Below are 22,439 nucleotides of genomic sequence, written 5' to 3' on the forward strand. Positions count from 1 at the left end.
GATTTACACGTGGTGGCCTAGGACACTGAATGTGCTGTGTGATCTGTGGGTAAGGGGTGAGGGCCCAATTACATGGAAAGATAATCGGCCCTATCCAGGCGATTACCATTCCGTGTAATAAACACAACGATCACTGGCTGACCATTGATATAGGTTTGGACCTATAATTGTTGGGCACCGACCGTGCATCGCTACATGTAATAGTGGTGCACGGCCGGCGGCTGACGATTTGTAAAGTGTAATACATGACCCACTTATGGTCCAGAGCTCCCCTTGCGGTCCGCTTCTCCCCGGGTCCCGCAGCTTCAGAGCGGCCTGTTTGAGCCGACGGCCCACTCAGCCAATCACGGCCCGGGACCAGCACGGCCAGTGAAGATCTGAAGATGCAGAGCGTGGGACCGGGGACCGTGGACAGGTAACGTATGCAGTTTAAACAAGGGCTGCAAGGACATCGGCAGGCCATGAGAAAAATACATTTTCTCGTGCGTCTTATTGGGGGACACAGACACCATGGGTATAGGCTGCTGCCACTAGGAGGCTGACACTAAGAAAAAACAAAGTAAGTCGGCCCCTCCCAGCAGGCTATACCCGCCCACTGGCACTGAGCTAATTCAGTTTAGCGTAGTGTCAGTAGGAGGCAGACGCAGGTCTGGTTATTCCAGACCAGTTTCTGCTTGACTTATCTTTTATATTTTTGTTATTATTATTTGATTTTCTCTTCCTACAGGTTGGGGCACGGTGGGTCACTAAAGACTCACCCTGATCCCCCCTTTATGCAACCAGGGCACAGAACCTAAATGGAAAGGGGCTGTTTACCCTAGGTTGCCACCGGCCGGGTCCAGCGCCCAGGACACAGACTAGCCCTGCTGTCTGTTGCTCCTTCATGCGGATCTGCTCCGCCAGCCCCTGCCCGCCAAGCCTCCCAAAGTTGAGCGCGGCACAGCACCGGCAGAAGATCTAAAGGCATCGGGGTAAGTTAGTCTTCCCTCTCTCTCTCTCCCTGGGCTCGTCATCTCTGTGGTACCTAGGCCCCCTCCCGCGGCCTATTCCGGGCGACTTTCCTGGCTGGGCTCTCTGCAGCAGAGGGCTCGGTTCCCCCCTCCACAGTGTCCTCAGCCCGCCTTCTTACCCTCTCAGGAAGAGCAGCAGACTTGGTTGCCCCCTCCGGAGTCCCACGTTCCGCATCCGGGGGATCCGGAACCGGGATGCCGGTTTCTCCTGTTCCAGGGGCCCCCCTTTTCCTATGGACTTCCGGTGCACGGCCCGCGACTTCCGGTGGGCGGCCTCGGATCTGCGTGCGCAGCACCTCCTTCCCAGCTCCTCCTGGGTACTTTTAAAATTCCCGCGCGCGGTCTCCTTCCAGCACAGCATCCTCCTCACAGCGCCAGAGGCATCAGCAGTGGGACTACGACTCCCATCCTCTCTCCTCCTGCGGACTCCTCCTTGTTCTCTGCAGTCGCCCTGTGCCTGTCCGGACCGCTGCCTTTCTCTTCTACCTGGTTTCCTCTGATTCGTTGGTAAGCTCCCTTTTCTGGGACTATCTATGCTGTTTTTTCCCTGTTGCCTTGTTTCTGCTTCTCAGACTACTGTGTGTCTTCTGTTACTCTGCAGGCTCGGTTGCTTCACAGTCTACTAGGTGCCTGCTTGTATTGCTTGGTTGTGACACCTTCCTCCAGCAGCTGCCTGCCCTTAAGGAGCACACTAGTTGACATTTTTTCATTATATATTATATATAGATTTCAATTGCCCTCTTATTTTCTTCATTATGTCTGACTCAAGATCTGATTCCACACGCCATCAGCAACTTCCTCCTTCCTCTGTTACCTACTATTTCTGTATGTCTTGTAACACTAAATCTGCTTCTGGTCACTCTCAGCCTCTTTGCGCTGCTTGTTCCTTGCAGTACAGTTCGTCTCTGTCCCCTGCTCAGGACCCCCCTCCAGAGTCAGAGGAGTCTGCCCCGGCCTGGGCGCGTTCCCTCTGCCAGTCAATGTCGCAGATGGCTCAGTTCTCTCAGTCTGTGGCAGCAGCTCTTGATCGCCTGTCCGCTTCTTCTGCGCCTGCCCACTCTCGCCCGGCGGGGTCTAGTATCCGCCCCGACAGGAGCCACTCCCGCAAGCGCCTTCGCCGTGCTTCTTCGTGCTCTTCTTCTGGCTCCCCTGGAACCAGTTTGGCTCCTACTCATGTCTCTCCGAACAGGCGGTCCCGTTCGCCTGGAGATCCGTCGGACTCGGAGTTGACTTCCAACTCTGACGCGGAAGATGCTTCCCCCATGGCTTCCACGGTGGACAGCCTTGTGGCCGCGGTCCGAGATACCTTCCAGTTGAAGGATTCTCCGGACCCATCGCCCTCTGATGAGGTCTTTTTTTCATAAAAGCGCCCACCGTGTCCGTAGCACTTTCCCCAATCACAAGGAATTTGATGACTTGTTCTCCAAATTCTGGAAGACCCCAGACAAGCGTTTTTCCAAACCCAAACACTTGTCGGTTCTTTATCCTTTCCCTGAAGACCTCGTGTCTCGCTGGTGAGGTCCGCCTTCGGTGGATCCCCCGATTTCTCGCTTGACCAAGGTCACAACTCTTCCGCTGGACAATGCGTCGTCTCTCAAAGATTCCACTGACAGACGCACTGAGTCTTTAGCTAGGTCAGCTTTCGAGGCCTCCGACTCCTCTCTCCTACCTCTCCCATACTCGCTTCCACTTGGGTGTCTAAGTCCATTTCGGTGTGGGCTAAACAATTGAGGGACGGTCTTATTTCTGGCTCATCAGCCGAGGACCTGGCTGACCTTGCCCAACAAATTCAGGACGCGGCTTAGTACCTCTGCTCGGCTTCTCTGGACGCTGCAGCCTGCTCAGCCTTTGCATCAGCCAATATTGTAGCCATCCGCCGATCCCTGTGGCTTTGTGAATGGCGGGCTGACAACGCTTCCAAACGGTCTCTCAACAGTCTCCCTTTTGCTGGTTCACGGCTCTTCGGGAAACGGCTGGATGACATCATTTCTGACGCCACGGGGAGGGGGGGGGGGGTTGGGGAAAAAGAGTACCAATCTTCCCCAGCAGCGCCCTAAACGTCAGGGTTCCCGTCGCAGACCAGGCTCCTTTCGTTCCTTTCGGTCGCTTCCGCCGGCTCGCTCCGCGGTCCCTCAGAACAAGAGGTCCAGATTCTCCAAGAACCGTTCTTCCTGGCAGGCGCGACCCACCGCCTCCCGCGCCTCCTTTAAGCCGGGCACCTCCAAGCCCGCCTCTTCTTGAAGGTTTTCCGCCACCCGGCTCTCCTCAGGTGGGCGGCCGCCTTCTGTTGTTTCAGGAGGTTTGGCTCTCTCACGTTCAGGATGCTTGGGTGCGAGAAGTAATCTCACAAGGTTACAAGATTGAGTTTGTTTCCATCCCTCGCGATCGTTTTTTCCTCTCTCGTCCCCTCAGGTCCCCTGCCCTGGCGGCCGTTTTTTCCCAGGCCATCCTTTCACTTCTCTCAAAGGGAGTGATTGTCCCCGTTCCTCCTCTTCAACGTTTTCACGGGTTCTATTCGAATCTTTTCGTAAGCCCAAAAAAGGACGGTTCGGTACGTCCGATTTTGGACCTCAAACGTCTAAATCGTCATGTCCGACTGTCTCATTTTCAGATGGAGTCCTTGCGCTCTGTGATCGCATCCCTGGAGCCAGGCGAGTTTCTCTCTTCAGTGGATATTCAGGACGCGTACCTTCACGTGCCGATTTTTCCCGCCATCAGCGTTTCCTGCGCTTTGCAGTAGGGGCAGAGCACTATCAGTTCGTGGCTCTCCCGTTCGGCCTGGCTTCGGCTCCTCGGGTGTTCACGAAGACCATGGCAGCGGTCATGGCTCTTCTTCGGGCTCGAGGAATCTCAGTAACCCCTTACTTGGACGACATACTCGTCAAAGCCCCGTCCGAGGACCAGAACTTAGAGAGCCTCCAATTCACCCTAGACACGCTCTCACGTTTCGGTTGGCTGCTCAACCACCCAAAGTCCTCCCTAATCCCTTCCCAGTCCATTGTTTTTCTGGGAATGCGCTTGGATTCACAGCAGGCCCGCGTTTTCCTTCTGGAAGACAAATTGCAGTCCCTTCAGTCCGACATCAGAGCTCTTTGCGGTCACCACCCACTTTCCATACGTTCCTGTATGAGGGTGCTGGGGAAGATGGTGGCGTCTATGGAGGCAATACCTTTTGCCCAGTTTCATTCCCGTCCTCTGCAGCTCTTCCTGCTGTCTCGGTGGGACAGGTCGCTCCCCTCCCTTAATCGGCGGGTGAACCTGCCAGCTTGCCTTCGTCGAGATCTTCAGTGGTGGCTGCAGTCTCCAAACCTCTCCCTGGGTCGCTCCTTTCTGCCCATTCATTGGCAGATTGTAACCACCGATGCCAGCCAGCGGGGCTGGGGAGGAGTTTGGAATGATCTGACTGTTCAGGGAACCTGGTCACCCAGAGAAGCTTGCCTTCCCATCAACATCCTCGAGCTGCGGGCGATTCGTCTCTCCCTTCTGCACTGGCAGTCAGAACTCCACGGTCTCCCCGTTCGGGTACAGACAGACAATGCCACCGCTGTGGCATATGTGAATCATCAGGGCGGGACCCGCAGCAAGGCCGCCATGATGGAAGTGGCACTGATCCTCCCCTGGGCGGAGAAAACCGTGCTTGCCTTATCCGCTGTTCACATCCCGGGAGTGGACAATTGGATGGCCGACTACCTGTGTCGTGCACAAGTGGATCCAGGGGAATGGGCCCTGCATCCCGAGGTGTTCTCCCAGATCTGTCGCAGGTGGGGGACACCGGATGTGGATCTGATGGCGTCTCGCTTCAACCACAGACTGCCGAGGTTCGTCTGCCGGACGCGGGACCCTCTGGCTCTGGCCTCGGACGCCTTGGTGATTCCCTGGCATCAGTTCAGCCTTCCTTACATTTTTCCTCCTCTCCCGCTCCTGTCACGGGTGGTGAGGAAGATCAGGTCGGAAGGAGTTCCGGTAATCCTCGTGGCCCCGGACTGGCCGCGGCACGCCTGGTACACGGATCTCGTGAACCTCGCCACCGACGTTCCCTGGCGTCTCCCAGACCGGCCAGATCTGCTAACTCAAGGACCGCTCTGCCACCCGTGTTTAGCCACGCTACGTTTGACGGCGTGGCTATTGAAACCTGGATTCTGAAATCACGCGGTTTCTCGGATGCGGTCGTCAGGACCATGATTAGGGCCCGGAAGCCGGCTTCCGCAAAGATTTATTATCGTTGTTGGAGGGCCTTCCTCCGTCATTGTGAAGCCTGTTCTGCACCACCACTTTCTTTCTCTCTGGCGCGACTCCTTGCCTTCCTCCAAGCAGGCCTGGACTCCGGCTTATCCCTGAGCTCTCTTAAGGGCCAGGTCTCCGCTCTTTTGTTTTTTTTCCAGAGGCCCTTGGCGTCAGTTCCCCAAGTCAGGACTTTTCTCCAGGGGGTCGCGCATGTCGCGCCTCCTTATCGACATCCAGTTCCCCCGTGGGATCTGAACCTTGTCCTGGATGCTCTGCAGTCTCCACAGTTTGAACCCCTCCGGGATGTGCCTTTGGCCATCCTTTCGTTTAAGGTGGTTTTCCTGGTGGCGGTCACGTCTATCAGGCGTATTTCGGAGTTGGCAGCTCTTTCGTGCCGTCCTCCCCTGCTGGTCTTGCACCAGGACAAGGCTGTCCTTAGGCCTGTGGCTTACTTCCAGCCCAAGGTAGTTTCCCCCCTCCACCTCAACAAAGAGATTGTTCTTCCTTCTTTCTCCCGGCCCCCTCTCATCCGCGGGAGCGCACTCTGCACAATCTGGATGTGGTTCGAGCCCTGCGCATCTATCTCTCCAGGACGAAGTCTCTCTGGAACTCGGACTCCCTCTTTGTCATCCCTGAGGGTCTTCGGAAGAGGTCAACGGCATCTAAGGCGACTCTTGCCCGCTGGGTCCGCTCCGCCATCGCTCAGGCTTACCGGAGTAAGGGTAAGTGGCCCCCGTTTCGGATTGCAGCTCACTTAACTCGTTCGGTTGGGGCTTCCTGGGCTATCCGTCATGGGGCCTCAGCTCGTCAAATCTGCAAGGCCGCCACATGGTCCTCGCTGCACATCTTTTCGAGGTTCTACCGTGTGGACACCTTTGCATCGGCTGATGCGAGTCTGGGCCGCAAGGTCTTGCAGGCGGCAGTAGCTTCTTCCTCTTCTTAGCTCCACTCTGTTTCTTCCCACCCAAGGGACTGCTTTTGGACGTCCAATGGTGTCTGTGTCCCCCAATAAGACGCACGAGAAAGGAGGAGTTTTTACTCACCGTAAACTCTCTTTCTCGTAGTTTTCATTGGGGGACACAGCACCCACCCTCTGTCAGTTTAATAGTTGCCTGTTGGCCTGTGTTTTCAGATTTTGAGTGTGGACTGTTTTTTTCTGTTTATTCGGCTCCTCCTACTGCTTTTTCACTACTGAATTAGCTCAGTGCCAGTGGGTGGGTATAGCCTGCTGGGAGAGGCCGACTTACTTTGTTTCTCTTAGTGTCAGCGCCTCCTAGTGGCAGCAGTCTATACCCATGGTGTCTGTGTCCCCCAATGAAGACTACGAGAAAGTTTACGGTGAGTAAAAACTCCTATTCCAGACAAAAGTCTGTTCTTCTATCACTGCCCCCCATTCTCCCGCAGAATGGTATAGGCTCTGCCCTCATACTGCTTTGCCCCTGACTGATATACCTCAGGAGTATTTCTATTAAATGAAGATTCTAATAAAGACTGAAATGCAAGAGCAATTTAATTAAGTTCCACTCTTACCACGTATTTCTGTGTCCCCAGGACGGTGCACTCCTGTTTTATTTCCAATTCTAAAACGTTGCGTTTTCTGTTAAAAGCGAAGCTGCCGTAAAACTTTACAACGCCGCTCTGGTCTCTGGAATACAATGTTAAGGGCTCCTTGCAAACAAGAGGTTAAAAGCAAGGTGGGAGACAAAGCCTGTGTGTTATACCCTGACTCTTGTTGTTTATTTTTGTACATCAGTCAATGTTCTGACCTTCCCAAACTACAGTGCTTCATAGAGAATAAGGGGAGTGCTTGCCTCTCACATGTAGAGTGCTCCCTTCACTCTCAGGATCGGTGGTCAGAACCCCACCAATTAGCTTTAAGAAAGAGATACCCCATTAACCTCCCACCCCAGGCTATTCCTACAATTTTCTCAGTGATGAAAGGGTTAATCATGTGAAATGGTATATGGGATCAGAACCACCTTCACATAACTGCTTGTAACTACTGATGTGGGCAACCCAAGCCTGCTGCATTTGATTACCGGTGGCTGAGTAAGTGGGATGCCGCCCTAGAGTCTGGGAAAACATGATTTAAGCCTTGGACTGCATCCATGCCTTAGGGCTGCAGTCATCTTTTTAAGCCACCGGTATTCAAATGCCGCACGCTTGGGTTTGGGAAGATCTGCACATGCTTGAGTTGCGCTCATCTCTAGTTATAAGCATTGTGAAGGTGATTCTAACTTTTTGGATAGATTTCTTTCCAAAGTGTGGCTACTGGAAAAAAAAAAAAAAAGGGCCAACCACATTCTGAAAGTGACACTGTCCCCCTCTTTTTGCATTCTGACCTCTCTTCATAGATGTAAAGGGTAAAGCGGTTTTCATACCTTATTTTATATCATACGTCATGGTGCTTGTTCAAGTAAAAGGTCATCTTTTATCATCTGCAGATTGTGTTAAGTAGGCAGGGCTTCACTGCAACAGCTCCACTTAGCGTCGCCCACAGCACCACCATAGGCCCCGCCTCTATGTTACGTCATTGGAACCTGGGCTCTGCCCCCTCGCTGATCATTGGAACAGGCTGGCCTAAAGGTCTATGCCCCACCTCCTCTAGGTCGGCCCATACCAACGGGTGTCGAGGGGGTGGGGCCTATGTGCTGATTACGTAACTGAGGGGTGGGGGTCTACAGTGGTGCTGTGGGCGGGGCTGAGTGGCACTGTTGCCATGAAGCCCCACCTAGATAGCACAATCCGCAAATGGTAAAAGATGAGTTTTTACTTGAACAAGCACCATGACGTATGATATAAAATAAGGTATGAAAACTGCTAAATTTACCCTTTACACCTGTGTAGAGGAGTCAGAATGCAAAAAGGGGGTGACAGGGTCACTTTAAGTATTTGTCTATGATAATGATGATAGCGTCATAGACATATATATATATATATATACACACACACACACATAGATAGATAGATAGATAGATAGATAGATATGCAGCTGCTGTTACCTACTATCCGCCTCATCCACTGCAACCATTACACCTTGACACGTCAGATAAGGATTCTGCTATAATGAAACGCAGTGATAAAGGATACACCCATTGCTTTATGAGTGGCTGGATGTCTTTCCCAGACACGTTGGAGATGGATTTCAAAAACCCAGATGTGGAAACCAACATCTGACTCCACATATGGGACTGGAACTTCTGAGATGAAGCGGTGCTGGCCAGGCTTAAAAGCTTGTTGAAAACCTAGAGTGAACAAGAGAAAGAAACTATAATTACAAGAAGGTTTACCAGCGATGAACATCAGACAGAGTCGGGCAGCGGTGCCAGCGAGAGGCAGGAAAACACATGTGCTGCAGAGCGGTGACCTGTACTGAATACAAACCCCGCCAAGGGATGAGAAGTCATACCATGCATTGCTGCACACATGGAGGGTCACTAACATCTAACAGAACATACACAGCACATTATATACTCAGTATGACTGCATCTTCTCACCTCTGTCCACATAAGTGACCGCTATTACTTTCTAAAGGGATTTTTCAACCATGGACACTATCCCCCATCCACAGGATATCATCTGCATTCCCATAGTCGGCGAACGGACTCGAATAGTAGCTTCTAGAGTCCCCTGCAAACAGATACTTCTCCCTCACACTGTGAACAAAGAAGTATCACCCCTCCTTCTTAAAAGGGGTTATCAAGACTTAGAAAAACATGGCTGCATTCTTCTAGGAACCGCACCACCCCTGTCCTCAGTTTGGATGTGGGTTTTGCAGCTTACTTCCATTGAAGTGAATGGAGCTGAATACCACACACAACCTGAGATCAGGAGTGGTGCAGTTTTTGCAAGAAAGTAGCTGTGCTTTTTCTAATCCTGAATAACCTTCTTTAAAATGGCCACTGACATTTATTAAAGTGTCACTGTAGTTTAAATTTTTTTCCCCATAAATTAATAGTATAGGCAATTAATTGATGGTACATCCTCTTTAATCTGAGCCACGGATCGAACGGCTCCGTCACGGGGAAGCCAGTTTCTGTGTATGGAGCTGTTCTAGTCACAGGTTTGGGCCAGTACTGAAGCACAGGAGGTGGGCCGGCCCGCCCCCAGGGGGAGGGAATTCCCTCCCCTCTATGACGCGGCTCCTTTAGAATCAATGGAGCCGCGTCATAGAGGGGAGGGAATTCCGGCCTGCCTCCTGTGCTTCAGCACCGGCCCGGGACCAGTGGAAAGAATGGCGCCATACACAGGAACTGGGCCACTGGTCCAAAAACGGATCACAGCACCGGTTTCCCCGTGACGGCGCAGTTCGATCCGTGGGTCAGATTAAAGAGGATGTAATGGTACATCCTCTTTAAGAAACTTTGTCATTGGGTTTATTAGCCGAAAAATGCACTTTTATCATGAAAAAGCAATTTGAAGCTCTCCCCCTGTCTTCATGATTCTCTTATGGAGAGGGGAGGGGTGGAGGGAGATGAGGCAACAAAACAGGACAACAAAGAGTTAATTTACATCTCCTCTGAAGTCAGCACTGACCTCTGAATACTGGCTTTCACACAGGTCCCGCTGTGTAATCATTTGTTCTCTGCTCTCTACTGCCGACTAATCTCCCTCCTCCCCCCTCCCCTCTCCATAGGACAGGACTCGACTGATGTAAAAGAGTCGAGATCTCCTGATAATAAGTAGTGAATGAGAGAGAGGAGGGAGAAGGGGACCTTTGGAAAGATTTTTTAATGCAGATAATGGCATATTTGCCTAATAAACCCAATTACAAAGTTTATAATTAAAATCGCCTTGACTATTGACTTCTGAAAAAAAAAAAAAAAAACACACAACAGTGACACTTTAAAAACTATCCTGCCCGAGGTCAATTCTGCCCGGATTGGATGCTTGTCCATCACTCCCTTCATTCTCTATAGGATTTCTGAACATAGCTTGAGCAATATTCACAAGTCCAGTGGAGAATGAATGGAGTGTCGGTCAAGCATGGACACTCAGGGGACAATGGACCTCCATTCTTGTGATCTAGGGGAGTTCCCATGGTCAGACCCCTATCCATCAGCTGGTTATTCCCCAATCCTTTGAATAGGTAATAATTTTTGATCTTAGGGTAACCCATTTATTCCCATTTATAAATGGGAATGAAAGAAACAATTATGCTATAGCTGACAATGAAAACTACGACTACACTGTTCTCTTAGTCTTACATTGCACATTTGTGTCTCAGATTAACACTTAGCACATGTCTGGTCTATATTTCTATAGATTTCTCTTCCAATGTGCTATCACCAGCCCTGGGAGCTCTCCTACATGTACACATCGGGCCAGTGTCAATACTAGGTTCCATTTACTTTGGATGCGGCTCTCCGGTCTGCACCCAGAGGAGGGTGAGCAGCTTCAGCAGTAGATAAATCATCCTGTTATTGGTGTCTGCTGTAACACCAGCCCTGTCTACTACAACACTCATCTACTTGTGGGTCGATCAAATGCTTCACAAGAAAGAAACGTGTTCTTCTTGGCAGTCAGTGACATATTCTGCTGTTAACCACATAATCCTGAGCAGGGGATGTTAGGAATTACAGATGGTCTAGCCGTGTGGAATTACCGAGTGGAATTACCAGGTTAAATGGCTCCCAAAACCAGAAATGTCAATAGTAAAGCTAAAAAGGGGCTAAATTAAAACGGTGCATAATGTAGGAATAGAGCAAGCAAAATGAAAGGGACAATCCCCCAAGTAGATTTATTACCGTCCCACAAGATACAAGAATATACTTATGACCACAAAAAACGGGTTCTGTTTGTTTCTTTAAGTCCTGTAGACTCTGAACAGAGCAAAAGTGTGCCTGCTCGAATGCTGCTCCCTTTAGACTCTTATTAAGTACTTATTGCTGCACTGTGGTATTGGTCACTGGTGGAGAAGAACTTATTGCTGCACTGTGGTGTCTGTCACTGGTGGAGAAGAACTTATTGCTGCACTGTGGTGTCTGTCACTGGTGGAGAAGAACTTATTGCTGCACTGTGGTGTCTGTCACTGGTGGAGAAGTACTTACTGCTGCACTGTGGTATTGGTCACTGGTGGAGAAGTACTTACTGCTGAACAGTGGTATTTGTCGCGGGTGGAGAAGTACTTATTGCTTGCACTGTGGTATCTGTCACTGGTGGAGAAGTACTTATTGCTGCACGGTGGTGTCTGTCAATGGTGGTGCAGTATTTATTTCTTCATTGTGCTGTTGGTAAGTTCCTGGTCTAGGTGTATATGCTGTTGAACAGTGGTGTTCTTTCGAAGTAACATGGATGCTGCACAGTAGTTATTTGTAACTGTTTGCTGGTGAGGCCTCATCATTACATTGATTGGCCGGTGAGGCCTGAGCAGAAAAAGTTAGAAAAGCCCTGCAATGCATGTTTTGTTTAAAGCGACTCTGTACCCACAATGTGAACCCCCCAAACTGCTTGTACCATCAGAAAGCTGCTTTTAATCCAAGAACCGTTCCGGGGTCCGTTCGGCAGGCAATTAGGAATGCCCCTAGAACAATTTCTGCTATTCATGACGTTTGTGAACACTGCGGATTAGCTGGGTTGTTAAGGCACCTGTGCAGTGTTCTGACAGGTGAGGAATAGGAAAAATCCTGCGCAGGGGCGTTCCTAGTGATGAGGATGGACGGAGGGGTGGTGCAATCCTAGGGCACAGACACTCTAGGACTCCAGGACAGATCTTGGATTAAAAGCAGCTGTCCGAAGGTACAAGCAGTTTTGGGGGGCAGATTGTGGGTACAGAGTCGCTTTAAATTAACTAAAAGGAGTGCTATAACTGCCTTTCTTTAATATATGTGTGAAATTATGACTTCCTACTTTTATTGCTAAGCTCCTCTGTTCGTTTAGCTCACAGAGCACTACCTACACCAGTGCTTCTCAATCTTTTTCTACTGGAGGCTTACCTAACAGATCAAGGCAATGCCTGGGCCTCACCAGCCTGACCAAGAGGGTGCCTTGGCCTCACCACCAAAGTCTATTTAAAAGCTGAAAATAATGCTAGGGCCACCTTTCACCTATCTTCCAAGCTCTAGATACTAATAAAGCAAGTACTAAATAAATAATGTTTCTAAAGGGTAAATTTACCCGGGCCAATCCGCCGGGAGTCTCATGCACGAAATCCGCAGCCAATCCGCAATACACGTATTAATAATAATAAGAATAATACGTGTATTGCGGATTAGCTGCGGATTTCGTGCGCGAGACTCCCATCGGATCCGCCCATGTGAATTTACCCAAAATGGACATTTTTGCAAACAGCAAAAGCACTGTGCAGATTATAGTTAGTTTTATGCAAACTGGCTCCTCAGCTGGGCCTCACCAACAACTAGGGGGCGCCTCACTGTTTGAGAAGCACTGACCTAGACTACAATTGTATACACCAGTACCAAGTCTGGATAATTAATGTTTGCTGCCTCTGAATGCACACAAGCATTTTAAGAAAAAAAAAATATTTTAAAAAGATATAGAACATAATTCCTACAGTGATTAATTTTTATTTACATAAAACCAAAAGACTCCTTTCAAGGGGTTATCCAGGCCTCATTCTTCCAGAAATAGCATCACTCCTGTCCTCAAAAATTGGTTGTGTTTCTGCAGATCAGTTGCATTGAAGCTAATGGAGCCGAACTGTAATACCACACACAACCTGATGACAAGACTGGCACTGTTTTTGCAAGAGAGTAGCTGTGTTTTATCTTATCGTATATAGGCCCTTTAATCCCCGAGATGAAACAATCACACCATCTACAAAGGGCTGATGGGATAAGAAATCACCATCATTATAATAAAAAGCTGCACCAGAACAGGGTTAGCTGTGAATAATGTTACTCCTGGTCTGCAGTCACTTACCTGCAGCATGAACTCCATACTAATGCGGTTCTCAATCAGCCTCATGACTAGATGCGCCTTACACTGGAACATGTTGTAATACTCCCAGGACAACGTATGAGGATGTTTAATTGAGAAATGAAGGTGGGAAGCCGGACTGAAAAGATAAGAGGAGAGCAGGAGGTTAGCACACAGTGGTTTGTAGACTGATCTGTAATGAGTTTTTACAGCACATCATGCACTAATAACAATGACTCTTTTGCCTTATGTGTTATTATAGCACACAGACATAATTAAAGGGGTACCTCCAGAGGAAAAAAAAATAGTTTACCAATCAACAGGAGTCAGAAAGTTACATAAAATTGTTAATTACTTCTATTTAAAAAAATCTCCAGTCTTCCAGTACTTACCAGCTGCTCTATGTCCTGCAGGAAGTGGTGTATTCTTTCGAGTCTGACACTGTGCTCTCTGCTGCCACCTCTGTCCATGTCAGGAGTGGCAGCAGAGAGCACTGTGTCAGACTGGAAAGAATACACCACTTCCTGCAGGACATACAGCAGCTGATAAGTACTCGAAAATACATTTATTTAAATATAAGTAATTTTCAAATCTGTAAAACTTCAAATAAAAAACTCCAGAGTAGCCCTTTAAGTGTTGCTTTTTGTCCAGCGAACTGAAAATGTGTGTTCAAGAAATTATTTGTCGCAAGAAACTATTTGTCTAAGTCACAATGGGTATGCGTCGCACATTTTTAGTATGTCATGAGCAACTTTATGTGAACATAACCCAAGTGTTAGGCCCCAGAATTAAACTTTTTTTCCCTTTAAATAACCAGAAGTTACATATAGATATTTTTCAGGTAAACTTGCTGAGAGCTTCTGGAATGACGTCAAGTCTACAAAAATTTAAAGAGCCCCTTTCACCAACAAGAAGCGTCTTGTTCCATCGACTTCGGCTACGTTACGCCTTTAAACAGAAGAAATTTTTTTTTTTAAAGTGTCCGTGCCAATGTCTGTAATTAAATGGCTCTTAGTAAAGGGATTAATTGAATATTTTTCGTTGACCTTCTTAGCTCCGAGCGAATACTGGTGAGAGTCTGTTCACTTTGTCCTGATAGTTTGGGAGTTTTCCAGCCCAGGGCTGGTAAACAGGCAGCTCTGAACAAACTAGATTATTTATATGCTGTAAGTAAAGATTAATGTATACCGACTGGAAATTCCAGGGTAAACAGGTGACCCCATCCCCCCACCCCCCGGTCAGCATCTGAACAAATCTCTTATTAAAGTGACAGATGTATAGCGGAGCTTCAGCTATCGTTATATGTCATTTCAGGTAATAGCCCATGTACTTTATTCATACACAAGGGAACAGGGAGGTGAGTATGACCAATGTTCCTTCTAAGACTTTGAGCGGGTCGATTAGGAACCTTGGCACTGCGCCCTCCAAGCTGAGCATGTATGAACAGCATCATAAAAATATTATTACCACACAGTGTCCCAATGAACCAACAAGGATTTACAAGGTCACAAATCATACTTGCAAAAGAGCATTAGGGTCTAGCACAGAAAAAAGTTTTTTGTTTTTTTTTTCAAAATCCGCTTGACTGAATTGGCTAGTACTGTGCCGGAGGATGCACACAGAACAGTATTAGATGACATGTGGGGAGAAGGAGTTACTGATGTACTGGCTTTGTAAGGTATTATATGAGCAGAAATAAAAGAAGCCTCAGCATGGAAGATGTTACACTAGTGAGAGGCCAAAACATATGTCAGGGCAGGGGCCACCTCTGGTTTACTTGCCTAGTGTTTGCTACAGGTACTTTTTACTTTGCACTCTATTAATTTCTGTATTTAAAAAAGTCCAGCAAAATTTTATATTAAACTATTGTATTGCCCCCCCAAAAGTTATACAAATCCCCAATACACTTATTACGGGAAATGCTTACAAAATGCTTTTTTCCCTGCACTTACTACTGCATCAAGGCTTCACTTCCTGGATAACATGGGGATGTCACTTCCTGGATAACATGGTGATGTCACTTCCTGGATAACATGGTGATGTCACTTCCTGGATAACATGGTGATTTAACGACCCGACTCCCAGAGCTGTGCGGGCTGTGGCTGCTGGAGAGGATGTTGGCAGGGGTATACTGAGGGACACTGGGCACTGGAGGGACAATGAGCATCCCTCTGCCATCATCCTCTCCAGCAGCCACAGCCCGCACAGCTCTGGGAGCCCAGTAAGTGACATCACCATGTTGTCCAGGAAGTGACATCACCATGTTGTCCGGGAAGTGGAATCCCCATGTTATCCGGGAAGTGACATCCCCATGTTATCCGGGAAGTGACATCACCATGTTATCCGGGAAGTGACATCCCCATGTTATCCGGGAAGTGACATCCCCATGTTATCCGGGAAGTGACATCCCCATGTTATCCAGGAAGTGACATCACCATGCTATCCAGGAAGTGACATCACCATGCTATCCAGGAAGTGACACCACCATGTTATCCAGTAAGTGACATCCCCATGTTATCCAGGAAGTGACTTCCCCAGGAAGTGACATCACCATGTTATCCAGGAAGTGACATCACCATGTTATCCAGGAAGTGACATCCCCATGTTATCTAGGAAGTGAAGCCTTGATGCAGTAGTAAGTGCAGGGACAAAAAGCACTTTATAAGCATTTCCCGTAATAAGTGTATATTGGTGAATTGTATAACTTTTGGGAAGCAATACAATACTTTAATAAAAAATTTTGCCGGACTTCTCCTTTAACTGTAGTTTTGCACTGTATAACTTTTGTCAATAGGCATTCATATCTAATATATATATATATATATATGTTATATGCATTAGTTACTAATTACAATTACCATTGTTTTGAACCAGGTTTACTGCCCCCCCCCTCCCTTGTATTCAGTTGTGGATCATTTGTATCTGTTTTTTGTAATTTTACCTATTTTATTGGATATTTTAAATCAATACAATTATATTACGAGTTCATTATTTTTGTAGCTTGACTTGTTCGTTTGATAGGTGCTGTATTTACTGTCAATGCCCTTTATGAAGCCTTTAAATTAATTCCACTCTGCAGTGTTGCACCCACATCAGTCTGTTTTGTGGTGCTCTGTAGGCTATATATAGGTTATAGTTCAGCCTCTGGGAGCAAGTAAGAATATTCCTGTTTAGAGATGAGCGCAACTTGAGCATGTTCGGGTCTCTCAGAACTCGAGCGTAGAACATTTCAATTGGGTGGCTGAAGAAGTTAGATGCAGCCCTAACGCTGTCTGGCAAATATGGATACAGAAATAGGCCATATGTATCCAACTTCTGCAGCCACCGGTAACTAAATGCCGCACGCTCGAGTTGCTTTCATCTATTCCTGCTCACTGACTGCCTCGAAAATGGTAAGGAATTAAAACATATAGAGTAATATAATGTATATTGTATGCAGAAGTATTCATGTACATAAACCTATGCCTAGCCGACAGCGGTAACTGTCCATCCCTACATCAACATTCACTAAGCAGGTGAGAAAATATTACACCTATTATTCTTAAGACTTGACTTGGCGTAAGAAAAAACAATGTACATACTTGTCTTTCTCTTTCCCAGCAGTGAAAATAGGATGAAGTAACACGCCGCCAGTCTTCAATTCATAGGCAACAATCTTATCCAGTTCCTATATAGTTCAACACATTATTCAGGTCAATAAAGTAAATGACAGAAAATTACAAACACATCCTGAGCGTGTGACAAAGCTGTACAGTCATAACCAGCACAGAAAACAGAGCAAACTGCCCCCTTCTGGTCACATTCAGCCATTTATAAAAACTCTTCATCTCTGCATCAGATTTTCCACATCAATCCCATCATCCAGTCCTTCAGGATGTCATCCTCTTAGTTTTGTACACACTATTCTTAAACTGTGCGAGCCATGAAATGGTATAAAGCAGAGATGTCCTCACCTCTTTGATCCAGTGCCGATACTGATTGACGCCAAATGTTTTCTTCATCCAGAGGCCGTAAATATAACCTGAAATGCCTTTCAGCACCCACTCGTCAGACCTGAGAATACAAAGAGCTCTAATTCATAAACAGCGATTAGCGTTACGGAATTCTACATAACCTTTAAATAGGGGGAAAAAGTTTGTAGTTGTAGGTTCTAAAAATTCAGTAGGGATCTTCAAAGTTTGGAGCATGTTCCTCATGAAAAGAGGCAAATTCTATATCAGATTGGGGTAGGCATGAGGAAATTTACAGTAAGTTTTAGTTTGCGTAAATCCAATCGCTCAACATTTAAATCCGGCAGCCTGGAGAAGATGGATGCCGAGTGATCGGGTTCGCACAAACTTGAAGCGTAAGTTTGCTCATCTCTAGACTGGTGCTATGTTACGGCTGAAGCGGTGTGTCGGTATTTGTCCTGCATTTTCATTTAGTTATGGTGAAGCCGCTATCGTTAATAAGAAGAACAGGAAAGATAATATGGCTCTTACCATGACATTCTCGAAATGAAGCAACCAAAGAACTGCTGGGCTAGAGCTTCAGCGAGACATCTTCTGGTCAGTGGAGTCTGGTCGATAATCATGGCGCTGTGCAGTAAGTTTGTGCTGGGGGAACATAAAAAATAAAAACCTATAAAGATATATCAACGAAAAATATATAAAAAAAAATCATTATTCCTCCCTAAATACAAAGAATGAAGAAAAAGTAAGCTGCAATTTTTTTAGTTGTGCAGATAAGGGTAGGGGCAGCAGGGCCTGTATGGGCGGCACCAGGTATCTTCACCCTCTGCTCACAGCACATGGTGTACACAGGGTGAGTTCTGAGAATTGTACTGTAGGTAAATTACACATGAACAACCCACCTGAAAATACTCATTGATGAGTAAATGTTGACCTCTGTATAGGCTTCATCTACAAAGACAGTCTTGAAGCAGGAATAAGGGTATCGGCAAGTGAGAATCTCCTCGTAAAACTCAAACACCTCATGGAGGTAAGAAGTTGTGTGCTTCAGGAGCGGGAGCAGCTGAGGTAAACAGAAGTGGGTGACCTAGAGAAACAAGGAAAGATTTTACACATTATATATACATAAATTATATTGAATACAAAACAAGCACCAATATTCCCAGTAGGTAAGTGTTTTGATGTCTATTACTAGTTGTCCATCAATCTATCTATATAATGATCCATCCATCCCTCCAGCTGATCATTTAGTCAACCAATGATCCAAATATACATCCAAGGCATCCTATTTACCAATCCTTTATATAGCTAATGTGGCAAATATCACGTTCACGGTATGGAATCGGTTCCACTTTGAACCACCGTCTGCGAAGAGAAGAGGCATGCGAGGTCTCCCATTGAAAGAGATAGCAGGCGGTATTCGGTACAGAGTACACGGATGGGGGTTCTGAGAGAAACCTCAGCAACCATTCCGTAGTTTGAACGGGCCCTTACATGTAGCATTTTACACATACATTAGTGAGTCTCATAAACATCAGTGGGGGCATTTAGCTGGCAATGGCTGTTCTGTACATGTAACACTACTTTTGGCCACAGGATGTCATAAATGTTCAATATGCAAAAGAACACTGCAGAGACACCATCACATGTCTCGACGTCAGTGAATTAGCCAGAACTTCCTCTGGGAAGGAACAACTAAGCCAAGGAACATCTCCAATTAAGGAAACCACCTAAGTAAGGTATCCATCCACAGACAGCTGTTTCAGGGTTTTTGCCCCTCATCAGTGTGTAGGAGGTTTCTGTGCACGCAAAACGACGCTGGTTGACCTCAGGGAGATCAACCAAAACGCTGCAGAGACACCATCACGTGTCTCAACGTCAGTGAATTCTACAACATTGCCCCCTGGGAAATCAAATATGCAAAAGAACACTGCAGAGACACCATCACATGTCTAGACGTCAGTGAACTAGCCAGACCTTCCTCCGGGAAGGAACAACCAAGCCAAGGATGGATACCTTGCTTAGGTGGTTTCCTTAAAGGGGTAGTGCGGCGGTAAACAATTATTCACAGAATAACACACATTACAAAGTTATACAACTTTGTAATGTATGTTATGTCTGTGAATGGCCCCCTTCCCCGTGTCCCCCCACCCCCCACCCGTGTACCCGGAAGTGTGGTGCGTTATACATACCTGTCACGTGCTGACTCGTCTCCGATCTTCAGTCTGCTATGTCGTCTTCGGACGGCCCAGCCGAATCCCTCCGACCGTCCTGAGTGCCGGCCGCCCTCTGCCGCGTCATCCGCTGCTCAGCTGCGATTGGCTGAGCATAACTGTGCTCAGCCAATCGCGGCTGAGCATCTGATGACGCTGAAGAGGGGGCCGGCACTCAGGACGCCCGGAGGGATTCGGCTGGGCCGTCCGAAGACGACATCGCAGACTGAAGATCGGAGACGAGTCAGCACGTGACAGGTATGTATAACGCACCACACTTCCGGGTACACGGGTGGGGGGTGGTGGGACACGGGGAAGGGGGCCATTCACAGACATAACATACATTACAAAGTTGTATAACTTTGTAATGTGTGTTATTCTGTGAATAATTGTTTACCGCCGCACTACCCCTTTAATTGGAGACATTCCTTGGCTTGGTTGTTCCTTCCCGGAGGAAGGTCTGGCTAGTTCACTGACGTCGAGACACGTGATGGTGTCTCTGCAGTGTTCTTTTGCATATTTGATTTCCCAGGGGGCAATTTTCTAGGATAGACTGACAATGAGACACGTGATGGTGTCTCTGCGGTGTTTTGGTTGATCTCCCTGAGGTCAACCAGCGTCCTTTTGCATAAATGTTCAATAGGCTTGAATGCCACCTCTGGGACCCACACCTATGGCAAGATTGAGGACTACCCAACCTGATTGTGACTACCGGAGGTGGCTGGGATGCATAAAGCAGCTGAGACAGTGTTTTTTTGCAGCTTGTGCAGCTCATTAATGTGAAAGGGAGTGACACAAAGATTGCAGCACTGTGAGCTATGCTGCCTTTATAACTCCTGAGCTATAGGAACAGCACAGCTGCAGCGCTACACTACAACTATTTTTTATTTCCTGACCACCTTTGAAGGCTGCAGGCAAAACAGAATGGCCATGGATTTTGATAGGGCACTGTACATAGGCAATGAATACCCCTTTAATAGACTGAAAAGTGGAATAGATAATAACAGTGTTTTTTTTTTTCCTTCAGTAAATAGGGAACTGCCTGTACGTTTATAAGTGCAGTGCTGGGCAGCAATGACAGGGATCACCAGGATGTCTGAAGAACAGGCACAACAGTATCATATAACTATATTACACACGCTGCCCACTCTGGCATCAAAAGCCAGTGACTACCCTAATATGGCACATGTCCTGGATAGACAAACCCTTTACGTTTAACACTATGTTTACCCATGCATTTGTCTCAAATTACCGACATGATCGGGACAAAATTCCGACCACTAAACATAAACGGATATATAGTTTTGAGATAAAAGTTTGAGGAAAACTTGTCATTTATTCATGTAAATCTTTGGAATATTCTTTGGGCCATCCTACAAGGTGACTGACAGGTCGTTCTATGGACCACTAACCACTTAGCCCAGAATGAGCAGAGATTTCAATGAATGTATGATCAGTTATCCTTCAGCTTTTCCCACAATTCTATACATCAATCTCCTCAGCTCCTCCTGCTCTATAACATGCTGCCTGCAAACTGGACTGTATTTTCAGTGTGATAGGATCCATTTAACTGGAAAGCTATTGAAAGATCCTTTAAGTGTCACTGTCGTTATACATGTCCGAGCCTGAACGATTTCTCTTTTCACCAAGTGTCGGGGTCTGGACACTCCGATTATGAACATGTCTCTCTCATATGTCAATTTTTTTTCTCTGCAATATATATATATATATATATATATATATAACAAGATGTGTGTAACGTATGAGAGATACCTTGGTACCTTGTACTGTAGCACTTGGATTCTTGTTCCTTGTAGTAACAGGAACGAATACTGACAGAAGTGAAGACTTTACCTGCAAAGTTCGCTGTTTATTCGGTTTCTCATACAAGACATATAGATGTGCTCACTGGCTGATGTGTACTCTCCTCTCAGTCCAAACCATCTGCCCCCACGGCGGACGTTTCAGGGGATAGGCTCCTTCTTCCTCATGCGCAAGGACGTACAGGTAAGGAATGTTTTAAGTATCTACATCAGATCATGTGATCCCTCATGACCCAGATCACAAACAGTTAAACTACTATGTATATCTATAACCTTGCAAAAGATTAGACGCATGATGCATAATAGAAGAGGATATGATCTAATTCTAAGACACATATACATACTATAGAAAGGCTTTGAAGCTGCATACTTCGTTCAGTCCATTCGGACTGAAAACATGGTGGATTACGAAGCTGGACACGCTCAAACCGAATGGACTGAACGAAGTATGCAGCTTCAAAGCCTTTCTATAGTATGTATGTGTGTAAAAATAAGATCATATTCTCTTCTATTAAGCAGCATGGGTCTAATCTTCTTTTGCAAGGTTATAGATATACATAGTAGTTTAACTGTTTGTGATCTGGGTCACGAGGGATCACATGATATGATGTAGATTCTTAAGACGTTCCTTACCTGTATGTCCTCGCGCATGAGGAAGGAGGAGCCTATCCTCCAAAACGTCCGCCTTGGGGGTGGATGGTTTGGACTGAGGGAAGAGTACACATCAGCCGGTGAGCACATCTATATGTCTTGTATGAGAAGCCGAATAAACAGCGAATTTTGCAATTAAAGTCTTTACTTCTGTGAGTATTCATTCCTGTTGCTACAAGGAACAAGAATCCAAGTGCTACAGTGCAAGGTACCAAGGTATCTCTCATACGTTACACACATCTTGTTATATATATTGCAGAGTTTCAGCGGACATAGTGGGGTCCGATGTGATGTGGATGAACTGTTCGAATGCCAATTCTAAAGTGCGGTGTTGGTTATTTATTCTGAATTATTTTTTTTTATAACAGCAGACACTTTAAGTTACTGTCCTACCAAAGGATCACTATTACCTCATGCATATAAGGGTCCACGAGAATCTCAAAAGGTCCCACAGCAAGAGAAATGTTTGGCGATGCAGTGGGGATAGCGAGGGTGTAATGAAAGGTTTTCTTCCTCATGTCGTGAGTGTAAACAGTTTCCACCAGATCTCCATTCGATACGGCCACCATGGAGGCATCTACTGTAAACTCCAACTTCCAAGTGCACAGTTCTGAATAGGAGTCCACACAAGGAAACCAGAACCTTGAGGTGAACAGGACACAATACACCATTAATTATAAGTACTTTACT

The 22,439-nt window shown here is 46.9% G+C and overlaps 1 protein-coding gene across 2 annotated transcripts in view; it reads right to left on the reverse strand.

The window, feature by feature from the left end:
* The window catches only part of TAF2 (TATA-box binding protein associated factor 2), an 81,873-nt gene that overhangs the window by 48,072 nt on the left and 11,362 nt on the right, over positions 1-22,439 (reverse strand). For both annotated transcript variants that reach the window (XM_069957162.1, XM_069957161.1), the window contains exons 6-13: positions 22,160-22,391; positions 17,965-18,149; positions 17,594-17,707; positions 17,066-17,165; positions 16,694-16,779; positions 13,116-13,251; positions 8,325-8,479; positions 6,765-6,879 (exon numbers count right to left, since the gene is read on the reverse strand). In XM_069957162.1, the coding sequence (XP_069813263.1) occupies positions 6,765-6,879; positions 8,325-8,479; positions 13,116-13,251; positions 16,694-16,779; positions 17,066-17,165; positions 17,594-17,707; positions 17,965-18,149; positions 22,160-22,391 (1,123 nt within the window). The remainder of the gene's footprint in view (positions 1-6,764; positions 6,880-8,324; positions 8,480-13,115; positions 13,252-16,693; positions 16,780-17,065; positions 17,166-17,593; positions 17,708-17,964; positions 18,150-22,159; positions 22,392-22,439) is intronic.

The sequence above is a fragment of the Dendropsophus ebraccatus genome, chromosome 2 (assembly GCF_027789765.1).
Source record: "Dendropsophus ebraccatus isolate aDenEbr1 chromosome 2, aDenEbr1.pat, whole genome shotgun sequence".
NCBI lineage: Eukaryota > Metazoa > Chordata > Amphibia > Anura > Hylidae > Dendropsophus > Dendropsophus ebraccatus.